This window comes from Amphibalanus amphitrite, unplaced genomic scaffold, assembly GCF_019059575.1.
Source record: "Amphibalanus amphitrite isolate SeventyFive unplaced genomic scaffold, NRLGWU_Aamphi_draft 000428F_arrow, whole genome shotgun sequence".
In the NCBI taxonomy this organism is placed as follows: domain Eukaryota; kingdom Metazoa; phylum Arthropoda; class Thecostraca; order Balanomorpha; family Balanidae; genus Amphibalanus; species Amphibalanus amphitrite.
Window position 1 is genome coordinate 328,303 of NW_024881922.1, and position 15,725 is coordinate 344,027.

The window sequence follows — 15,725 nt, forward strand, 5'->3', positions numbered from 1 at the left end:
ATTTCAACACGGGGCTAGTGCGCTAACCACTGCACCACGCAGCCAGATGGCGAATTCAGTTTGTTTTGTCGGGTTATGCCCTTTCGGTCTGACACGACCATTTCAGAGCCGGAAGGATGATAGGATGGAGACATTGGTCTTGGCGAGCACCCTGGGTCCAGTTCATATAGAGTCCCATTGCTGTTACGTGACACTTTTTGGAAAGGGCGACCCCACAAATGGATTCATATAGCCACCTTCTTACACACCTGCACCAACGTTTCCAAAAGTGTCCCTTTGATAAGTAAGTGGCACTTTTCGCAAAGTGACACTTGCCGACTGGCCTTTCTATATGAACTGGGCCCGGCCCTAGTGAGTTGCCGGGGCTGAGCCTGACCCGCAAAGGATAGGCCGAGCAGCCCCCAAGCACTCACCGCACCCGGCCACGGGCGAGCTCGGCTTACGGGCAATCCCAAATGAATGAGATAAAGTTTCCCGTCCAGTCCGGATCAGGGGGTTGCGGCGTGGAGGAAGATTTGACTTTCCTGAGGATATTTTGAATACAGAAGCTCTTTATGAAACGTGAAACATGCATTTTATGTTATTTTAACGGTCAAAACAGCGGCCGATGTCGGTCCGACGTCGCCCCGATGTCGGTCCGACGTCGGCTGGACCTCAGCAATTGATCTCGGTCCGACGTCGCGCCGAGGTTGGACCGACGTCGGACCGACGTCGGCATGTCGATGCCGAGATGCCAACGTCACCCCGATGTTTGCCGACGTCGGGCCGACGTCGGCATGTTTACTGGGTAAGCTGCTCCCAAAGGCTGCCTGACCCAAATCATCGCATTTGTCATGTAAAATGAACCATAAAACATGTATCACACGTCACTTTCATATTGTGACCCCCAGTGACCTGACCTCTGTGGCCTGACCTGGTATCAGTGACCTCAGATAGCAAAGTATGTGTTTGACGAACAACGTACAGGGTGTCCAGAAAAAAAGATACTACGGAAACTAAGTCGCATTTATTAACGCACGTGCCGATTTTTTTTCAACTTCATGTGCTTATAGTGCAAGATTTGGCAAAACTCATGAGCACTGTAATGCGTCGTTGGAAAGTTGTCTGCCTGCCCTCCGAGAGGGTCAACATGACCATCAGTCACCTGCCGACCGTGCTAGTGCTGGAGCTGATCCGCCGGAAGGCCGCTCACATTGAATATCTGCTTTGAGGAGCTGCCGCGACTAACCAAAGGGTTTACATGCCATGTGGCACCTGCTGTCTGTTTTGCCATATTTTTGCGAATACAAGCATGTGCCATTTTAAAATGTGCGGTGTTTATTTTCGGAATTACAGCAAAAAATAATAGTATCCGTTTTTTCTGGACACCCTGTACCATCGATGGTTTTCAATAACTTACCAATTTACTTGATTTCACAACACAGTTCTTGAAATGCCTGTGAACGGTGAAATCCGACCTTTGACCTGACCTGTGACGTTTTCAGTTTGACGTAGGTCAATGAAACTTGGTTACAAGGTAGTTCCCCGGTGGGGCTATCGAACGCCGTTTGAATTTTGAAAATCGGCCGGTAAATTTCCGAGATCTTAGCCGGGCGGGGCCGAAACGCCGCCCCCCCCCCCCCTCCCTACGGGTGGTAGGGTCCGTCGATAGGGTCCTGCCAGGTCCCTACCCCCCCCCCCCGCTTCACCGGGCCATGGCTGGATTTTTGCACCCTGGCACCCACAATGTTCCAACCGTTCCTACACCCATGGACATTTAGCTTTCGAGATATCAATGGGGGGGGGGGATCGGCCCCCTCCACCAGTTGACGTAGTCTAGAGAGCCCACCAGTAATAGGGCTAAACCCACGTCCAGACCGGAATGATAAGAGAGAAACACCGTCACGTACGCAAGGCATATGCACGTTTTACGCCAGTGGTACCGGCCATTGTTTATTTTCCCGCTTAGTTAACAATGGGTGAGAAGGCAGTGAGAGGTTTCTACGGCAAGGGGGGGGGGGAATTGGCACAGTATGCAGTGGAGAGTAAGTTATGCCAAAGACAAGAAGCCGATGGTCACATAAGTGCCAAAAACCTGAAAAGGAGGTACTTAAACAGTAAACACCCTCCCCCGGCCCGGCGCGGGCTAATGTGCTGCACCCCAAAAGTAAAAGGTGAGTTCGCTATGCTGCTGTTGATGATAGATCATGTTAATGATGACCTTCGTATGAAAAGTCCAATCAAAATCGTCGTTTCCGATTTCCCTCGGTTCGTCTGAGCTAAATCATACAATTATCTCGTCCTCAAACGCACATCTGAATTGCTTAATCTGCTTTATTTAGTTAAGCATTGCCCCATAATATCTTCAGCTAAATATCTACACCCACGCTGCAGCAATACTGCGACAGTAGCCAGCGCGTTTCCAGGATACCTCACCGCACGCAGCCGAGCAAAGGGGTACAGATACACCAATATAAACTCATCGCGTACAAAGGAAGCCCACAGATAGGGCCTTCTCCCAATACAGAGCTGGCAAACATATTGACATCGCTCCCACCCACACACGCCCGTGTCACACAGTGTAGTATCGTATAAATCACCATCGTAGCACATCAGTTATAGCCCTGTACCTACTACATACATGGTAAGCATGCTGCTTCACGGATTAGCCTTAGTTGCCGAATACCTTGTGAAAGTCTACAATCTGCGCCCGGCCTCCGACCTCCGGCATTGCCGTACTGAATGCAGACATGTCTACGCTCTCTGCGCACCAGCATTTGAATCTACGCTCACCAAGCGGCAGCATGGCTCCGTAGAACTTTCCCTTGCTGCCGCATGCGGCAGCGCAGTCGTACAGTCCGGCTCCCTCTCCGGCCTCCTGCCAGGTTCCGGGCGGCCCAGCAGCGGGATCGACAGGCTCCGCCGTGTAGCCACACGCCATCACAGCTGTGTCGGCAGGGGCAGAACGCGGACTGTCAGACGGACGGCTCCAGCGCCAAACAACACTGTGTGCCGCCATCCGGTTGGTTGGCGGAAAGTCTTTGTTACATGGGAATGCCTTGAAATGGCATTTCTGAACCATACGGCATTTACATTTGTCATGCCGAGTGCCAAATAGCTAGGTAGGTACAGATCTCGCGAGATTGAGCGGTAGGTTTTGCACTTTTACATTTCCGGTTACATCTCAGAAACTAATCGATCTACGATGAAGCCATTTTACACGATAATGGCGGGCTTGTTACCCAACAAGTCGATCGCATCTTCAACACTTAAAAGCTTAACCCTATTCCTGGCGGGCTCCGCCGGGACAAGAAACTGGCGGGGGGGGGCCGATTCGGCCCCCCCCCCCTGAGATCTCGAGAACGAAGCAAGATAGCGACAAGCGGTAAACGGCATCGGATACGCACGGCCAAGATCTACAATTTTTACAAAGGTCATTTTCAGGTCAGGTCAAAGATGACGTCACAGGGGTCGAAAAAGTTAAAATGGCGGCACTAGATATGGAGAGAGTTTTTCTCGAATAACTTTCGAATTAGTCAAGATAGGAACAAACTAAGGGCATCATCGTGATCCTCTCGTCAATCCGCATCGAATGATATATATATTGACCTCGAAAGGTCAAGGTCAAAGGTTGACCTCAGGTCACGTGACCTCGAGGTCATCATGTATATCATTCGATGCGTCTTGACGAGCTGAACACAATGAGACCATCCACGCGTCTGTATCTTGTTCCTGTACGGAGTTATTGGCCAAAAACCTTTGGTGACCTTTGATGACGTCACATGACCTCACAGCTGCCCAACAGCAAAACAGACCTCAAGGTAGTGAAGGTTGATCGTATATGAAGTCATGTATGGTATATGGGGCCATTCCGACCCGTTTTAGTGGTAAAAACAGGGAGTTGATTTTTCCCCCATTGACTTATAATGGGAAGGTCGCGAAATTGACCTGACCTTAGGTCACCGATATCAAAATTCCGAGATATACAAATTGCACATACTGGTACCCTAACTAAACCCTGAAGAGAAGAAATTGATCGGTCAAAAACTCTAGCTCTGGCGTGATTGCAAACTTTTCTGAGGTAGCGTCACCAAACCGCCTCTGGTGACCTGACCTGAGGTCAGATCAACTCAAAATTTTCAGACATGTTGCGTAGAAGCCTTTTAGGAAAAGTCAGAAAATTTGAGCTTCCTAGCTCAACGCGTTTGGGAGATATAATCAAAAAACCTCAGGGGGGGCTCCTGAGGCCCCCCCCCCGCCAGGAATAGGGTTAAGACGACGAAGATATAGCCTGAAGTACACTAAATTTTCTAGGCGCAAAACTTACCGCTAAAACCCGCGAAACGTGTACAACAGGTTATGATGAAGTGAAGAAACTACATTAGGATATTAAGTAGAATCGGAATAAACTAGTAATGGCGGCAATAATGCAAAAAGACCCAAAGATAGCACAATTTTAGCGGAAAAGCATCACGGCCACGGCAGCATTTTTTCAGTCATTGTGTCAACAGTATAGGGCAAATTCTTACCATTGCCAAGAATGAATCGGCCGTAATGCAGGCCAGGCACTTGCGTAGTAGCTATCGATCTTGTTCCTGAGAAAAAAGGATTCAGTCTATCAGTCAAATAGAAGGGATCCTGTCAATGAACGGATACAAGAAATAATCGGAACGACAATGCGCGACTTTATTTTCAAATCAGGAGGACGAACATGTTCAAAGCAATGCACAACGAGTTGCTGGTGCGAATAAAATCATAAGTGCGTTTTATGAGTGCATTTCAAAGGAGCCTTTCGTTTTTGATGGAAATGATACTGAAGTTCCTTGGACGAGGGCTGTGACACAGAAGTTAAAAATATGAGTTTCTGTTCGCAAATTGAAACCAATTTGTCGAATGTTTTCCTTGGCTTTGTCAACGACAACATGAATCCTGATTCATGTTATCTATGGCTTTATTTATCAGGTCAATTAGTCGTGAACATGCACTGGTATCGTGCTTGAGCTTAGCATTTTACCGAATGAGGTTGATTAACCACAACAAGATTACGTTGATAGTTAAACCCACCGACACCATTTTAGTCTCAGTTCATCCGGCTCATCAAAGCTTACCGTCTGGCTTTGGCAGAAACTCATCGAAGTTTAGCACGGACACTAGGTTATCGCCTGCCACGTATTGTTGCTGTGTCGTGACGCTGCTGAGATCCTCCAGACAGCGACATGAGCTTTGGGTCGTCGCTGCTGCACTGTAGTACATTTGGAAGCATTTCATGGCGCAATTATCTCCTAAGGTCAGGTCCAGGCTGACGCCGGTGGCGCTGTTCACGGCCGCGCTCTGAGCGAAGCTCACCGGAACGACCCCTGCGAGCAGACCAAGCCACGGTCTCAGAGCAGACCAAGCCACGGTCTCAGACCAGGCCACGGTCTCAGAGCAGACCAGGCCACGGTCTCAGAACAGACCAGGCCACGGTCTCAGACCAGGCCACGGTCTCAGAGCAGACCACGGTCTCAGAGCAGCGCCGCTAAATTAGGCAACACTCCGCATGGAGAATTGAGAGTTGTTTATGGACGCTCCACAACACAGGAAGAAGTACAAAGGGGTGGGTGCACACACCGTTGCAAAACCCGTCGGGTGAATACTAATAAGGTCGTAAAGAATATAAGAATATGTAGTTGCATAAAGAACGACTATTTAACGAATGTGAATCAAACGTTTCATATGCTTTTAAAGCCAAAATTCGAAAGGTCAAATACAAAGATACAAGTGATATGATGAAATCAAACTGTAACTACAAAATATTCCAGGAAGAGCCACTATGAAACGCGTCTAAACAGTGGCTTCTTGCTTGTTAGAAAAATGGAAGTTTCCATGCCTTAGCAGAGGGATTAATTATGTTTCGACACTTTTTTGTATGCTTGGGTTATATTACTTACTGCCCGCAAGGATTAATCTGTGCACATTTGGCGTCAACCAGAATGGAATGTAGCTGCCTGCAAAACAGAAAACAATGGGTCAGGTACTTCAACTAGCTTGCCATTCTAAGTTTTTTTTTTCATGATAGGGTGTTGTGAAGATCCGCTCAAAGTGTCTCGACCAAAATGATGTAATGAACAAATGCTATTCGGAGTGATTGGATAACGAATACTCGAGCCATGATGTTCAAAAATCCATTTTTATTGACAACTTTTTTATTGAGAACACACGCGGGGCGAACTTTGAAATGTAAATCGTCCAATTTAATTCTCGTCATACAAGGACGGTGTTATACTTGCTGGAAGAGCGTATGTACATTTATGGATAAAATGATGTCGAAGACATACGAAACGACTGAATAAACTTACCAGGCTGAGTGCTGGCTGGTGGCACAGAGATCAGTTGGATGACCTCCATATACCCGGCGACGTCCGGCACGGAGGTATCGGTCAGTCCCAGAGGACCGTCGTTGATGAGCTGGCCACACTGGCACGAAGTGTCCGAGTCGGATGTGCTCCAAATGGCAACATCGCACATCATTCCCATGGCAGAAGCGACGCATTCGGCCGGATGACCCTCACTCATTGGGAAGAGCTGTAGCGATGAGGGAGCAGACTGTGTGTAGTAGATCGTCAGCTCGGACGATTCCTCCTTATCTGCGGAAATGATATAATGTCAACTGGGCAAGAAAAAAGAACAATGACAAAAAAAAACAACAGTAACTACGGTGTTCTGGCATTTTGCCCATATCACAATACGAGCAAGGTAACGATTAACATACATTCATGACATAATGCTGTGCTATTAGAACCCTAAACGCTGAACCAGACTATAGTCTGGCTCACGGTATAAATGCAATGCATCAATGGCCGGTGCACTATAAATCCGTTCTTTCTTAGATTTGTCAGACTGTAGAATGTAAAATTAAGATGCTGAGAGGAAAACATTCTGTGATCTCAGCATGAAGAGCTGTCAATAAATACTTGATTTGAAAATGGTGGCTGATATTGAAATATCCATTTAACGTACCTGGCATGGTCACATCAAATGTGTAGTAGCCATTCTTGGCGGCTGTCGATTTTACAACGAAGCCACTGCTGTGCGAAACAGCCATTTGCGATCCTATTCTCATCGAGCTGATATCGAAAACTTCATATGCTCCCGGTGCACTGGGAACCGTCTGGCTCAGCTGACCCATGTCTACGCTTGAGGAAGACCAGCAGGACGTGACGCCATCTACCGTTTGCACCATCATAAACAGGCCGTCGCCATGGTAACATGTGCCCAAACACGCTGAGACGCTCATCTGACCCAAGCTCTTCCAGTCGCCCGAGGGCTGAGTTGCGCTGAAGCCCACTGGGACAGCCTCTGTGACAAACAGACAATCACATTGGTGGATCAGTAACGGACCAACGAGAGAGGCATGCTATTAACCCGCGCCCCGTAGGGCTACCGGCGGACCCTACCACCCGTAGGGGGGGGGGGCCGTTTCGGCCCCCCCCCCTAAGATCTCGGAAAGTTACCGGCCGATTTTCAAAATTCAAACGGCGTTCGATAGCCCCACCCGGGAACTACCTTGTGACCAAATTTCATTGACCTAGGTCAAACCGATGACGTCACAGGTCAGGTCAAAGGTCAGATTTTCACCGTTCACAGGTAATCCAAGAAATGTGCTGTGAAAGCGAGTAAATTGGTAATTTATTGAAAACTATCGATGGTACATTGTTCGTCAAACACATACTTTGCTATCTGAGGTCACTGATACCAGGTCAGGTCACAGCGAGGTCAGGTCACCGGGGGTCACAATATGAATGTGTCGTGTGATACATGTTTTATGGTCCATTTTACATGACAAATGCGATTATGTGGGTTAGGCAGCCTTTGGGGCCAGCCTAGGTCACGTTTTGGTGAAGGTCAGGTCAAGGTCAGGTCAAATTAGGTCAAATTTCAAAGTTGATATTTTTGCATAAAATGGGTATCGATTCGATGCAGCTCGTCACGGGGAGTCTAATGGTGGTCTTCGTTTTGCTCTACGAGTTCTAGAATTGCCAAAAATTGAGTTTGAAAATTTGACGTCATCATTTTTGAACAGTTTTTTGGCTATAACTTGGCCAAAAAACGAGGTATCGATCTGAAATTTGGTATGTAGATAGAAGACGGTGGGCACTATCACATATATTCCGGTTTTTTCGAAACTCAAAAAACTTTTTGGATTTTTTGGCGAATATATCCAAAAAAATGCTTTTTTGATTTTTGGGGGTCAAAACTCAAAAATTTCAAAAATTCGAGATAGCAGTTTTGTAGCCCTGTCAATTCTACACCTTTTATGTCTTGATCATTTTTCTGTATCTTCAAAGCTGTAGTCCTGACAGGTCTTCTCGTGAAGGTCTTTTTTCGGTCGAAAATGACAGAACATGACGTCACTCTGACGTCATTTGTGGCCAACCTATCATGGCCTCTGGAAAAATTTTTGGTCACAATGTGTAAAATTGATGCCCGGAGGGGTCCTGAAAGTTTGCTGGCGATATCTCCAGCCGTTTAGGAGATATCGACCGAAAAGGACAGGGGGGGCCGTTTCGGCCCCCCCCCCCTACGGGGCGCGGGTTAAATATTAACCAAAACGATGTATGTACATCTAAGTATATCGAGCACAGCATTGTATGTGTACAGCTTGAAATTTCAGGACGCTTAAAAGTAGGTATCAATAGTAAATACGCTTCTGAAATTTTGCAGCTTAGTTTTCTTCTTACCATTGTTTACGATCACATAGTAATATCCTCCATACAAGTTCTGCACCGCGTAGGAAAGACCTGAAACAAAATTCAAGGAATTAACAACACTTTTACCGATAAAGGACCATCGATAAAATAAAATGCATCAGTTAACCGTCACATGTTTAAACAATTGTCTTTCCCGAATAGACACTTTAAGTGCTGGTCATCTGCGTTCGCTGAGATTTACGGAAACGCCCAGCTTTCGACATAAGGAGGCTCGCTGGTGTTCGTGTCTTCTCCAAAGGGACTATGACTATACCCAAATACCGCACAAGACAAGGTTAGGCTATTCCGTGCAGCAAGCACTCCCCACGAACAGAGTCCGTAAAAAACCGCTGCTGAGCGCCAGTTCTGGCCTGATGGATCGGACTCTTCTAAAGACCTGGTCTAGCGTGAGAATAGCTGGATGTATTATTTTCATGACATTGACGGCATTCCTCGCATCGATCAGATGGACTGGTTCAATGCATTTTAAGTGGAACAGTACCTATTTAGGACTCGTAACACGTCATCAGAGAACGTGAAACCGAAGATATCATCCGACATAGAAGGAATTAATAGCGCAACCTTAGAGTGACTGCCAGAAAACTGCATAAATTGCAAAGAGCAATCTGAATAGCAAAAGCAGACGAATAACTTACCACCAGTGGAGGCCGGCTGAGGCATGGAAATCAGTTGGATGACCTCCATGTATCCACGTTCAGCCGGCACGGAGGTATCGGTCAGTCCCAGAGGACCTCCACTGATGAGCCGGCCACACTGACACGGCTTCTCAGACTCGGACGGATTCCACACGGCAACGTTGCATAACATGCTTGTGGAGGAAGCAACACAGTCCGCAGCATTGTTTTCAGTCATTGGGAACAGCTGTAGCGAGGAGGGAGCAGACTTGGTGTAGTAGACCGTCAGATCAGACGGTTCCGTCGAGCCTGAAAAAAAAAAAACAGGAGATGGCATTTACATTGAGAACACAATTTTCATTGCATTCGCTAATCATTGGCGCAAAGTAATAATTAATCGAACAAATAGGTTACTTGTTAACTTTAAGTCACTGCACCAGGCGCCGCTCATTTGTGTTGATTCCTCAAAGATGATTGTTTAGTTGAGGAACTAAGCATAGCAGGCACTGGGCTATTGGACGTATGACAACCGACCTAGGCGAAAAATAGCCTTCCAGGAACACAGGAGCGTCTTCGTCAGATATGTTTGTAACGCTTTCACTTTTGGTTTTAATTTTCGGGGACACGTTTCTATTCAAGCGGTAGCCTGCTAGGTCGAAGAGACATTCTTCTATTTACTTGCCATCTAATAAGGGGCTAAAAAACGTTAGTTTGAGATCAACGGCGTCGGTTTCCGAAAGTTATTGATAGGACTGTAAAGATTAATTTTAGGATACCAAAGTTATTCTTACCATGCCGCGCCATGGGGTTAATGTTAAAATTCCGAAATCATTGGTAGGGCTCAGACCCTACCAGCCCTATGCAATATTACACTAATGTTCGAGATGAAGATCTTCAATTCAATACAAAAATATCGTCTCTCACATAGCCATTGAATCAGGGCTTCGGTTACCATGTTAACTGGGGGGGGGGGGGCGGGCAACCGCCTCCCCAGTCGAGCGGATTGCTCAGTGACCAACGTTTGTCCCCCAGTCAAAACATGAGCTTTTCACCAAACTAGCTTTTCACAAAATTTTCCACAAAATTGGCCCTGCCACTCAGTCAGACGCCCAACACGGAGAAATGCCTATTTTCATCACTATCTGGTCGGGCAATGTGAGGGAGTAATGTTAAAGCATGGCACGGATGGCCTATTTTTTATTTAAAAAATAATGGTGTCAAGGCTGTGACAAAAAATAAGTGGCCTAAATCCGGTGAGAAAACAGGATTTGAGGGTACCCTAGGTTTGGCTCCTTCAGTCTCCCCCCCCCCCCCCCCCTGCAGTAAAAATTCCTTAGACGAGGTCCTGCATTGAATGACTGCGCCATGGGTAAGGTGGCGTTACCTACATCTTTAACAGGTTCCGCGACCGCAACAATGTCTGATTGCCTCACCTGGCATCGTCACAGCATATGTATGATAGCCGTTCTTGATGACTGTCGACTTCACCGAAAAACCAGTGCTGTGCGTGACGGTGAGTGCCGTTCCTATTTTCATCGCGCTCAGGTCTAGCACCTGGTATTCTCCCGACACGCTGGGGAATTGCTGTCTTAGGAGACTCATGTCCACAAGCGGTGCCGACCAGCAGGACGTCGCGTCATCTACCGTCCGCACCATCAGGAACGAGTCGCTACCCTGGTCAGATGTGTCAATACACTCTGAGATGCTCATCTGGCCCAAGCTCGTCCACGTTCCGTCGGGCTGAGACGCGCTGAATCCCGCAGGGATGACCTCTGTGAAAAAGTGGTCAGTGTCAGAAACTGCCGAACCGTCAATCGGCATCTGCTATCTGATACACATTTCTTTGAGGGAGCGTAGTAAAAACAGATGGCCGTGGACAGAGTCGGTAAAAGTCATGCTTGAGACCCACCCTTTCCGTTTATCAGTAGGCTATCATTCTCATCAGTAGAAATCGCATTCCCAAATATACATTTTTTCGAGTAGCAATTGTAAAGCCTTCAGTAAGAATTATAGCATAATCATTTGAGTTTAAGCTCACTCAATCTTTAAAGTGTGGACAGTACGTCATGGTAGGTTAGGGCGGCCCAAACATTTTCTTTTCATCACACGATTGCACTAAAACTTCCCACGCATGAAGGCACCCACATGGTAGATGGATTTTCATGTGCCGCAGTTGAGGTGCTACTGAACTTAGGCACACAAGTGCAGGGGTGTCTCGAGAAAGGCTGGGTCGGATGCGCTTAAATTTGCTTCACCGTTAGGGATCGGTCAAGGTTGATGCGCAAGACAGTTGGGGCCCAGTTTGCACGTTCGCACATGAGATATGTCGCTTCCAAATCACAAGAACGGCTGGGCCAATTTGGCACATATCTGACACACCGTTAGGGACCGGTTAGTAGGGTGTCATGCACAAGTCAGCAGGAAGCCGATCCCTCGCACTTGCAGATGTGCAGGGTTCAATCTCTCGCTCGCTCGTTTGTAACCCCTAAAAACGTTTTCCTGTTTAAATTACTTTTACGGTTTGTTCAGCAGTTGTAGCAGTGGAAACATCGTGGAAACATAGCAAGAAACATTGTACATAGCAGTGGAAACATTGTAATGCACTCTATGTAGTTAGACAATGATAATTTGGGATTTCAAGGCATAGTAGCTACCTATTCGTACCTATTCCTTGCAACCTAATTAGGCATTTCTTTGTACTTTAAGTGAGTAGGTGTTGATACTTGCCATTATTGACGATCACTCGGTAGTACCCTCCGAATAAATCAAATACTGTGTAGGTGATTCCTGAAACAAATTTTTAATTGTTATCCATGGATTACGAGGGATACAAAATCACTCATCAAAGTTACATGCGCAGCGAGGCTAAATTTGCCCATGCGGTACTTCCATGGGGCTGACGTTCAAAGACGTTGCAGACAACTGAAATGTGAACTACACCAAAGCATTACGGCAAGGTTTGTTTGTTGAAAAGAAATTGGTTCGTCTTTCAACACGTATAACGTCCCGTGTTACTGAGAAGCTTACCAGCTGGTGCTGAGAAAGCAGACGGCAAGGCGCGGAGTTGGATCACTTCCATATACCCGGCGACGTCCGGCACGGAGGTATCGGTCAGTCCCAGGGGGCCGTCGTTGATGAGCTGGCCACACTGACACGGCTTCTCAGGGTCGGACGGGTTCCAAATGGCAACATCGCACATCATAGAGGTAGCAGAGGCGACACAATCGGCAGGACGGTTCTGGCTCATCGGGTACAGCTGCAGCGAGGACGGCGCAGAGTCCGTGTAGTAGGTGGTGAGCTCGGAGGCCTGATTCTCACCTGGTGAAGCAATACGGAACACTCGCTGAATCTTTGTCATGCACATATTTTCAGCAGGCCTCAGCAGGCTAGTGAATAGGCAACTTCTTTAGATAAGTGCACGGTTTTTTATTCATTTATTATTCATAGTGTTACAGTAGAGCGTCTTTTTCTCTCAACGTAATTCTTTTTCTACGATGTTTTACCCGGTAGGAACTGAGGTAGGACGCGAACGACAAGGCCATTACTATCATTATTGGAGCGGGCAGCCTGCAAGGTGTAAGCTGACTGTACTGTCAACACTCACGTACGTCTTAGGGCACATTTTGAGTGAAGGTAGCAAAAAAATACTTGAACTTGTTTTATGTTATCTTGGTGAAATGCAGTGGGGATTTAAACGACAAATGAAGCTAGCGAAAAAATCATTCATCCTATTTTATGTTATAACTATTAATGAAATGCAGTGGAGATTTAAACGGCATGAACTCGTGTTCAGTCGCATTTACAGACGCACATGTTTTTTTCCTGGATCGGTTCTCTCGGTTCTCTTACCTATCATAACTGTAAAAAAGAAGAAAGTACACCCTTAAAACCATCCTTCACATAAACCACGAACTACTTACCAGGCAACTTGGAAGTAAATGTGCAATAATCATTTGCAAGGTTGGTTGATGTTACTTCAAAGCCATCTGGATACTGGACTGAGGACACGGCTCCTATTTTGAGTTCGCTGATATCCAGCACTTGGTAGGCTCCGGCCTCGGTGGGGTATTCCTGGTCCAGGACGGTCAGGTCGGCGCTGGGCGCACACCAGCAGGACGTGACGTCGTCCACAGTATGCAGCATCATGAACAGGTTGGAGCTCTCGGAGCAGGTGTTGATGCAGTCGTTAACATTCCTCGGACCCTGGTCCTCCCAGGCGCCAGGCGGCCGGGTGGCACTGAAGCCGGCTGGCAGCCACTCTGCATGGGCAGACGTGGGCCGTTAACCCGCGCCCCGTAGGCCGTAGGGCTATCGGCGGACCCTACCACCCGTAGGAGGGGGGGGGGGGGGCGTTTCGGCTCCCCTAAGATCTCGGAAATTTACCGGCTGATTTTCAAAATTCAAACGGCGTTCGATAGCCCCCCGGGGAACTACCTTGTGACCAAATTTCATTGACCCAGGTCAAACCGATGTTGTCACAGGTCAGGTCAAAGGTCGGATTTTCACCGTTCACAGGCATTTCAAGAAATGTGTTGTAAAATCGAGTAAATTGGTAAGTAATTGAAAACCATCGATGGTACATTGTTCGTCAAACACATACTTTGCTATCTGAGGTCACTGATACCAGGTCAGGTCACAGAGGTCAGGTCACTGTGGGTCACAATATGAAAGTGTCGTGCGATACATGTTTTATGGTCCATTTTACATGACAAATGTGGTTATGTGGGTCAGGTAGCCTTTGCGGCCAGCTTAGGTTACGTTCTGGTGAAGGTCAGGTCAAGGTGAGGTCAAATTAGGTCTAATTTCAAAGGTGATATTTTTGCATTAAATGGGTATCGATTCGATGCAGCTCGTCACAGGGAGTCTACTGGTGGTCTTTGTTTTGCCCTATACGTGGTCTAAAATTGCCAAAAATTGAGTTTGAAAATTTGACGTCATCATTTTTGAACAGTTTTTTTTTGTTGCTATAACTTGGCCAAAAAAGAGATATCGATCTGAAATTTGGTGTGTAGATAGAAGACGGTAGGTACTATCATATACATTCCGAATTTTTGAAAATAAAAAAAAACTTTTTTTGGGTTTTTCGGCTAATATACCTATCCGAAAAATTACTTGCTTGATCTTTGGGGGTCCAAATTAAAAAATTTCAATAATCCGAGATAGCAAAGCAACCCGTCGAATCATTTAGTACATACTTGTGATGAGAGACAAATCCGATCTGGGACTATTGAGAGCCCAATACGGTCGGGTGCTCCTCATGCCGGTCTCTCGGCCCACACAGCGACTTTTTGGGCGGCATCTGACTCTGAGAGCCCTCACGACGGCCTCTATGGGCCCCATTACTAGCTCCAAGGCCCCTCACGACATCCTTTGAGGGCTCCCACGCTGGCTCCACGGGCCGCGCTGGCATCTTAGGTCCCCACGATGGACTTGAGGGCCCTCAAGACTGATGAAGACCTATAAGGGCCCCACAACGTTCTCCGAATGCCACCACGGAGGCTTGTTTGGTCGCGCTGGACTCTGGTGGCCCTAAAGATGACCTCTGAAGCCCCTCACGACTACTTTTGAGGGCACTTACGATGGCGTTTAGTGTTTACTGCAGGCTCGAAGGGACTACTGATTCATTCAGGCAATTCACGTGCCCATTTATGTCACTTATAGTGCAGGGGGCATCTTACCCAACGCCAGGGGGCGTCTTTCTTACCCTTTGCGGTAAGGTGCCCTCTTTCAGTTCTTCGAGAAAATGCTTGATAGCCAAAAATTATCATATTTCAAGCACGAAAGAGTGATATTTTATGAAGAAAAATGATGTCGGCTTCCGTTGAAACTACAAGTTTTTGCTTTCCGATGGTCATTTTCGAATAATATATGACATAACAAACCCCTGGGCATCTTTCCCCACTCTCCCCTACCTATCAACCTCTTCCTGACTGAATATGATCCTTCACGTGAGTAAAGTCACTTTTATGCAAAAAATTGTTTTTCGTTGTAAACCGGTACAAGTTGAACTTATTTGATCTTCCTGTGACGTCATAGGTCCGAGATAAATGGTCAAGGAGGTTTCTGTGGTTACATATATATGATATGTCTTCATAAAGACTCGAATATTCACAATTTAACATACCTTTACTTACGATTCACGAAAGTGTTTTCTGATTGGTCGATGCTGACCTCTGTTGTGACGTCATAGGACATCATCCACTCAGGCGACTATCCACATGCCAGATCTATCATATACATCATATCCAGACTCATTTTGAAGCTTATATTTCATTTTCATGACCGACTTTTCGTCATTGTAAATTGGACTGATTTGACCTTGTTTGACCTCCCTGTGACAAATATCAAGGTCATTGATATCCTATCTTGTGCATCTCGATGA

General features: G+C 46.8%; 1 protein-coding gene across 16 annotated transcripts in view; it reads right to left on the reverse strand.

Moving 5' to 3' along the window:
• Positions 1–2,295: 2,295 nt before the first annotated feature.
• The window catches only part of LOC122391271, a 101,074-nt gene continuing 87,644 nt past the window's right edge, over positions 2,296–15,725 (reverse strand). For 15 of the 16 annotated variants that reach the window (XM_043385053.1, XM_043385058.1, XM_043385055.1 and 12 more), the window contains 12 exons: positions 13,264–13,602; positions 12,371–12,661; positions 12,071–12,130; positions 10,777–11,115; positions 9,365–9,652; positions 8,700–8,759; positions 6,979–7,317; positions 6,318–6,605; positions 5,910–5,966; positions 5,088–5,336; positions 4,509–4,574; positions 2,296–2,925 (listed from right to left, as the gene is read on the reverse strand). In XM_043385053.1, the coding sequence (XP_043240988.1) occupies positions 2,651–2,925; positions 4,509–4,574; positions 5,088–5,336; positions 5,910–5,966; positions 6,318–6,605; positions 6,979–7,317; positions 8,700–8,759; positions 9,365–9,652; positions 10,777–11,115; positions 12,071–12,130; positions 12,371–12,661; positions 13,264–13,602 (2,651 nt within the window). In that variant the 3' untranslated portion in view covers positions 2,296–2,650. The remainder of the gene's footprint in view (positions 2,926–4,508; positions 4,575–5,087; positions 5,337–5,909; positions 5,967–6,317; positions 6,606–6,978; positions 7,318–8,699; positions 8,760–9,364; positions 9,653–10,776; positions 11,116–12,070; positions 12,131–12,370; positions 12,662–13,263; positions 13,603–15,725) is intronic. The other variant, XM_043385046.1, reaches the window with a different exon arrangement.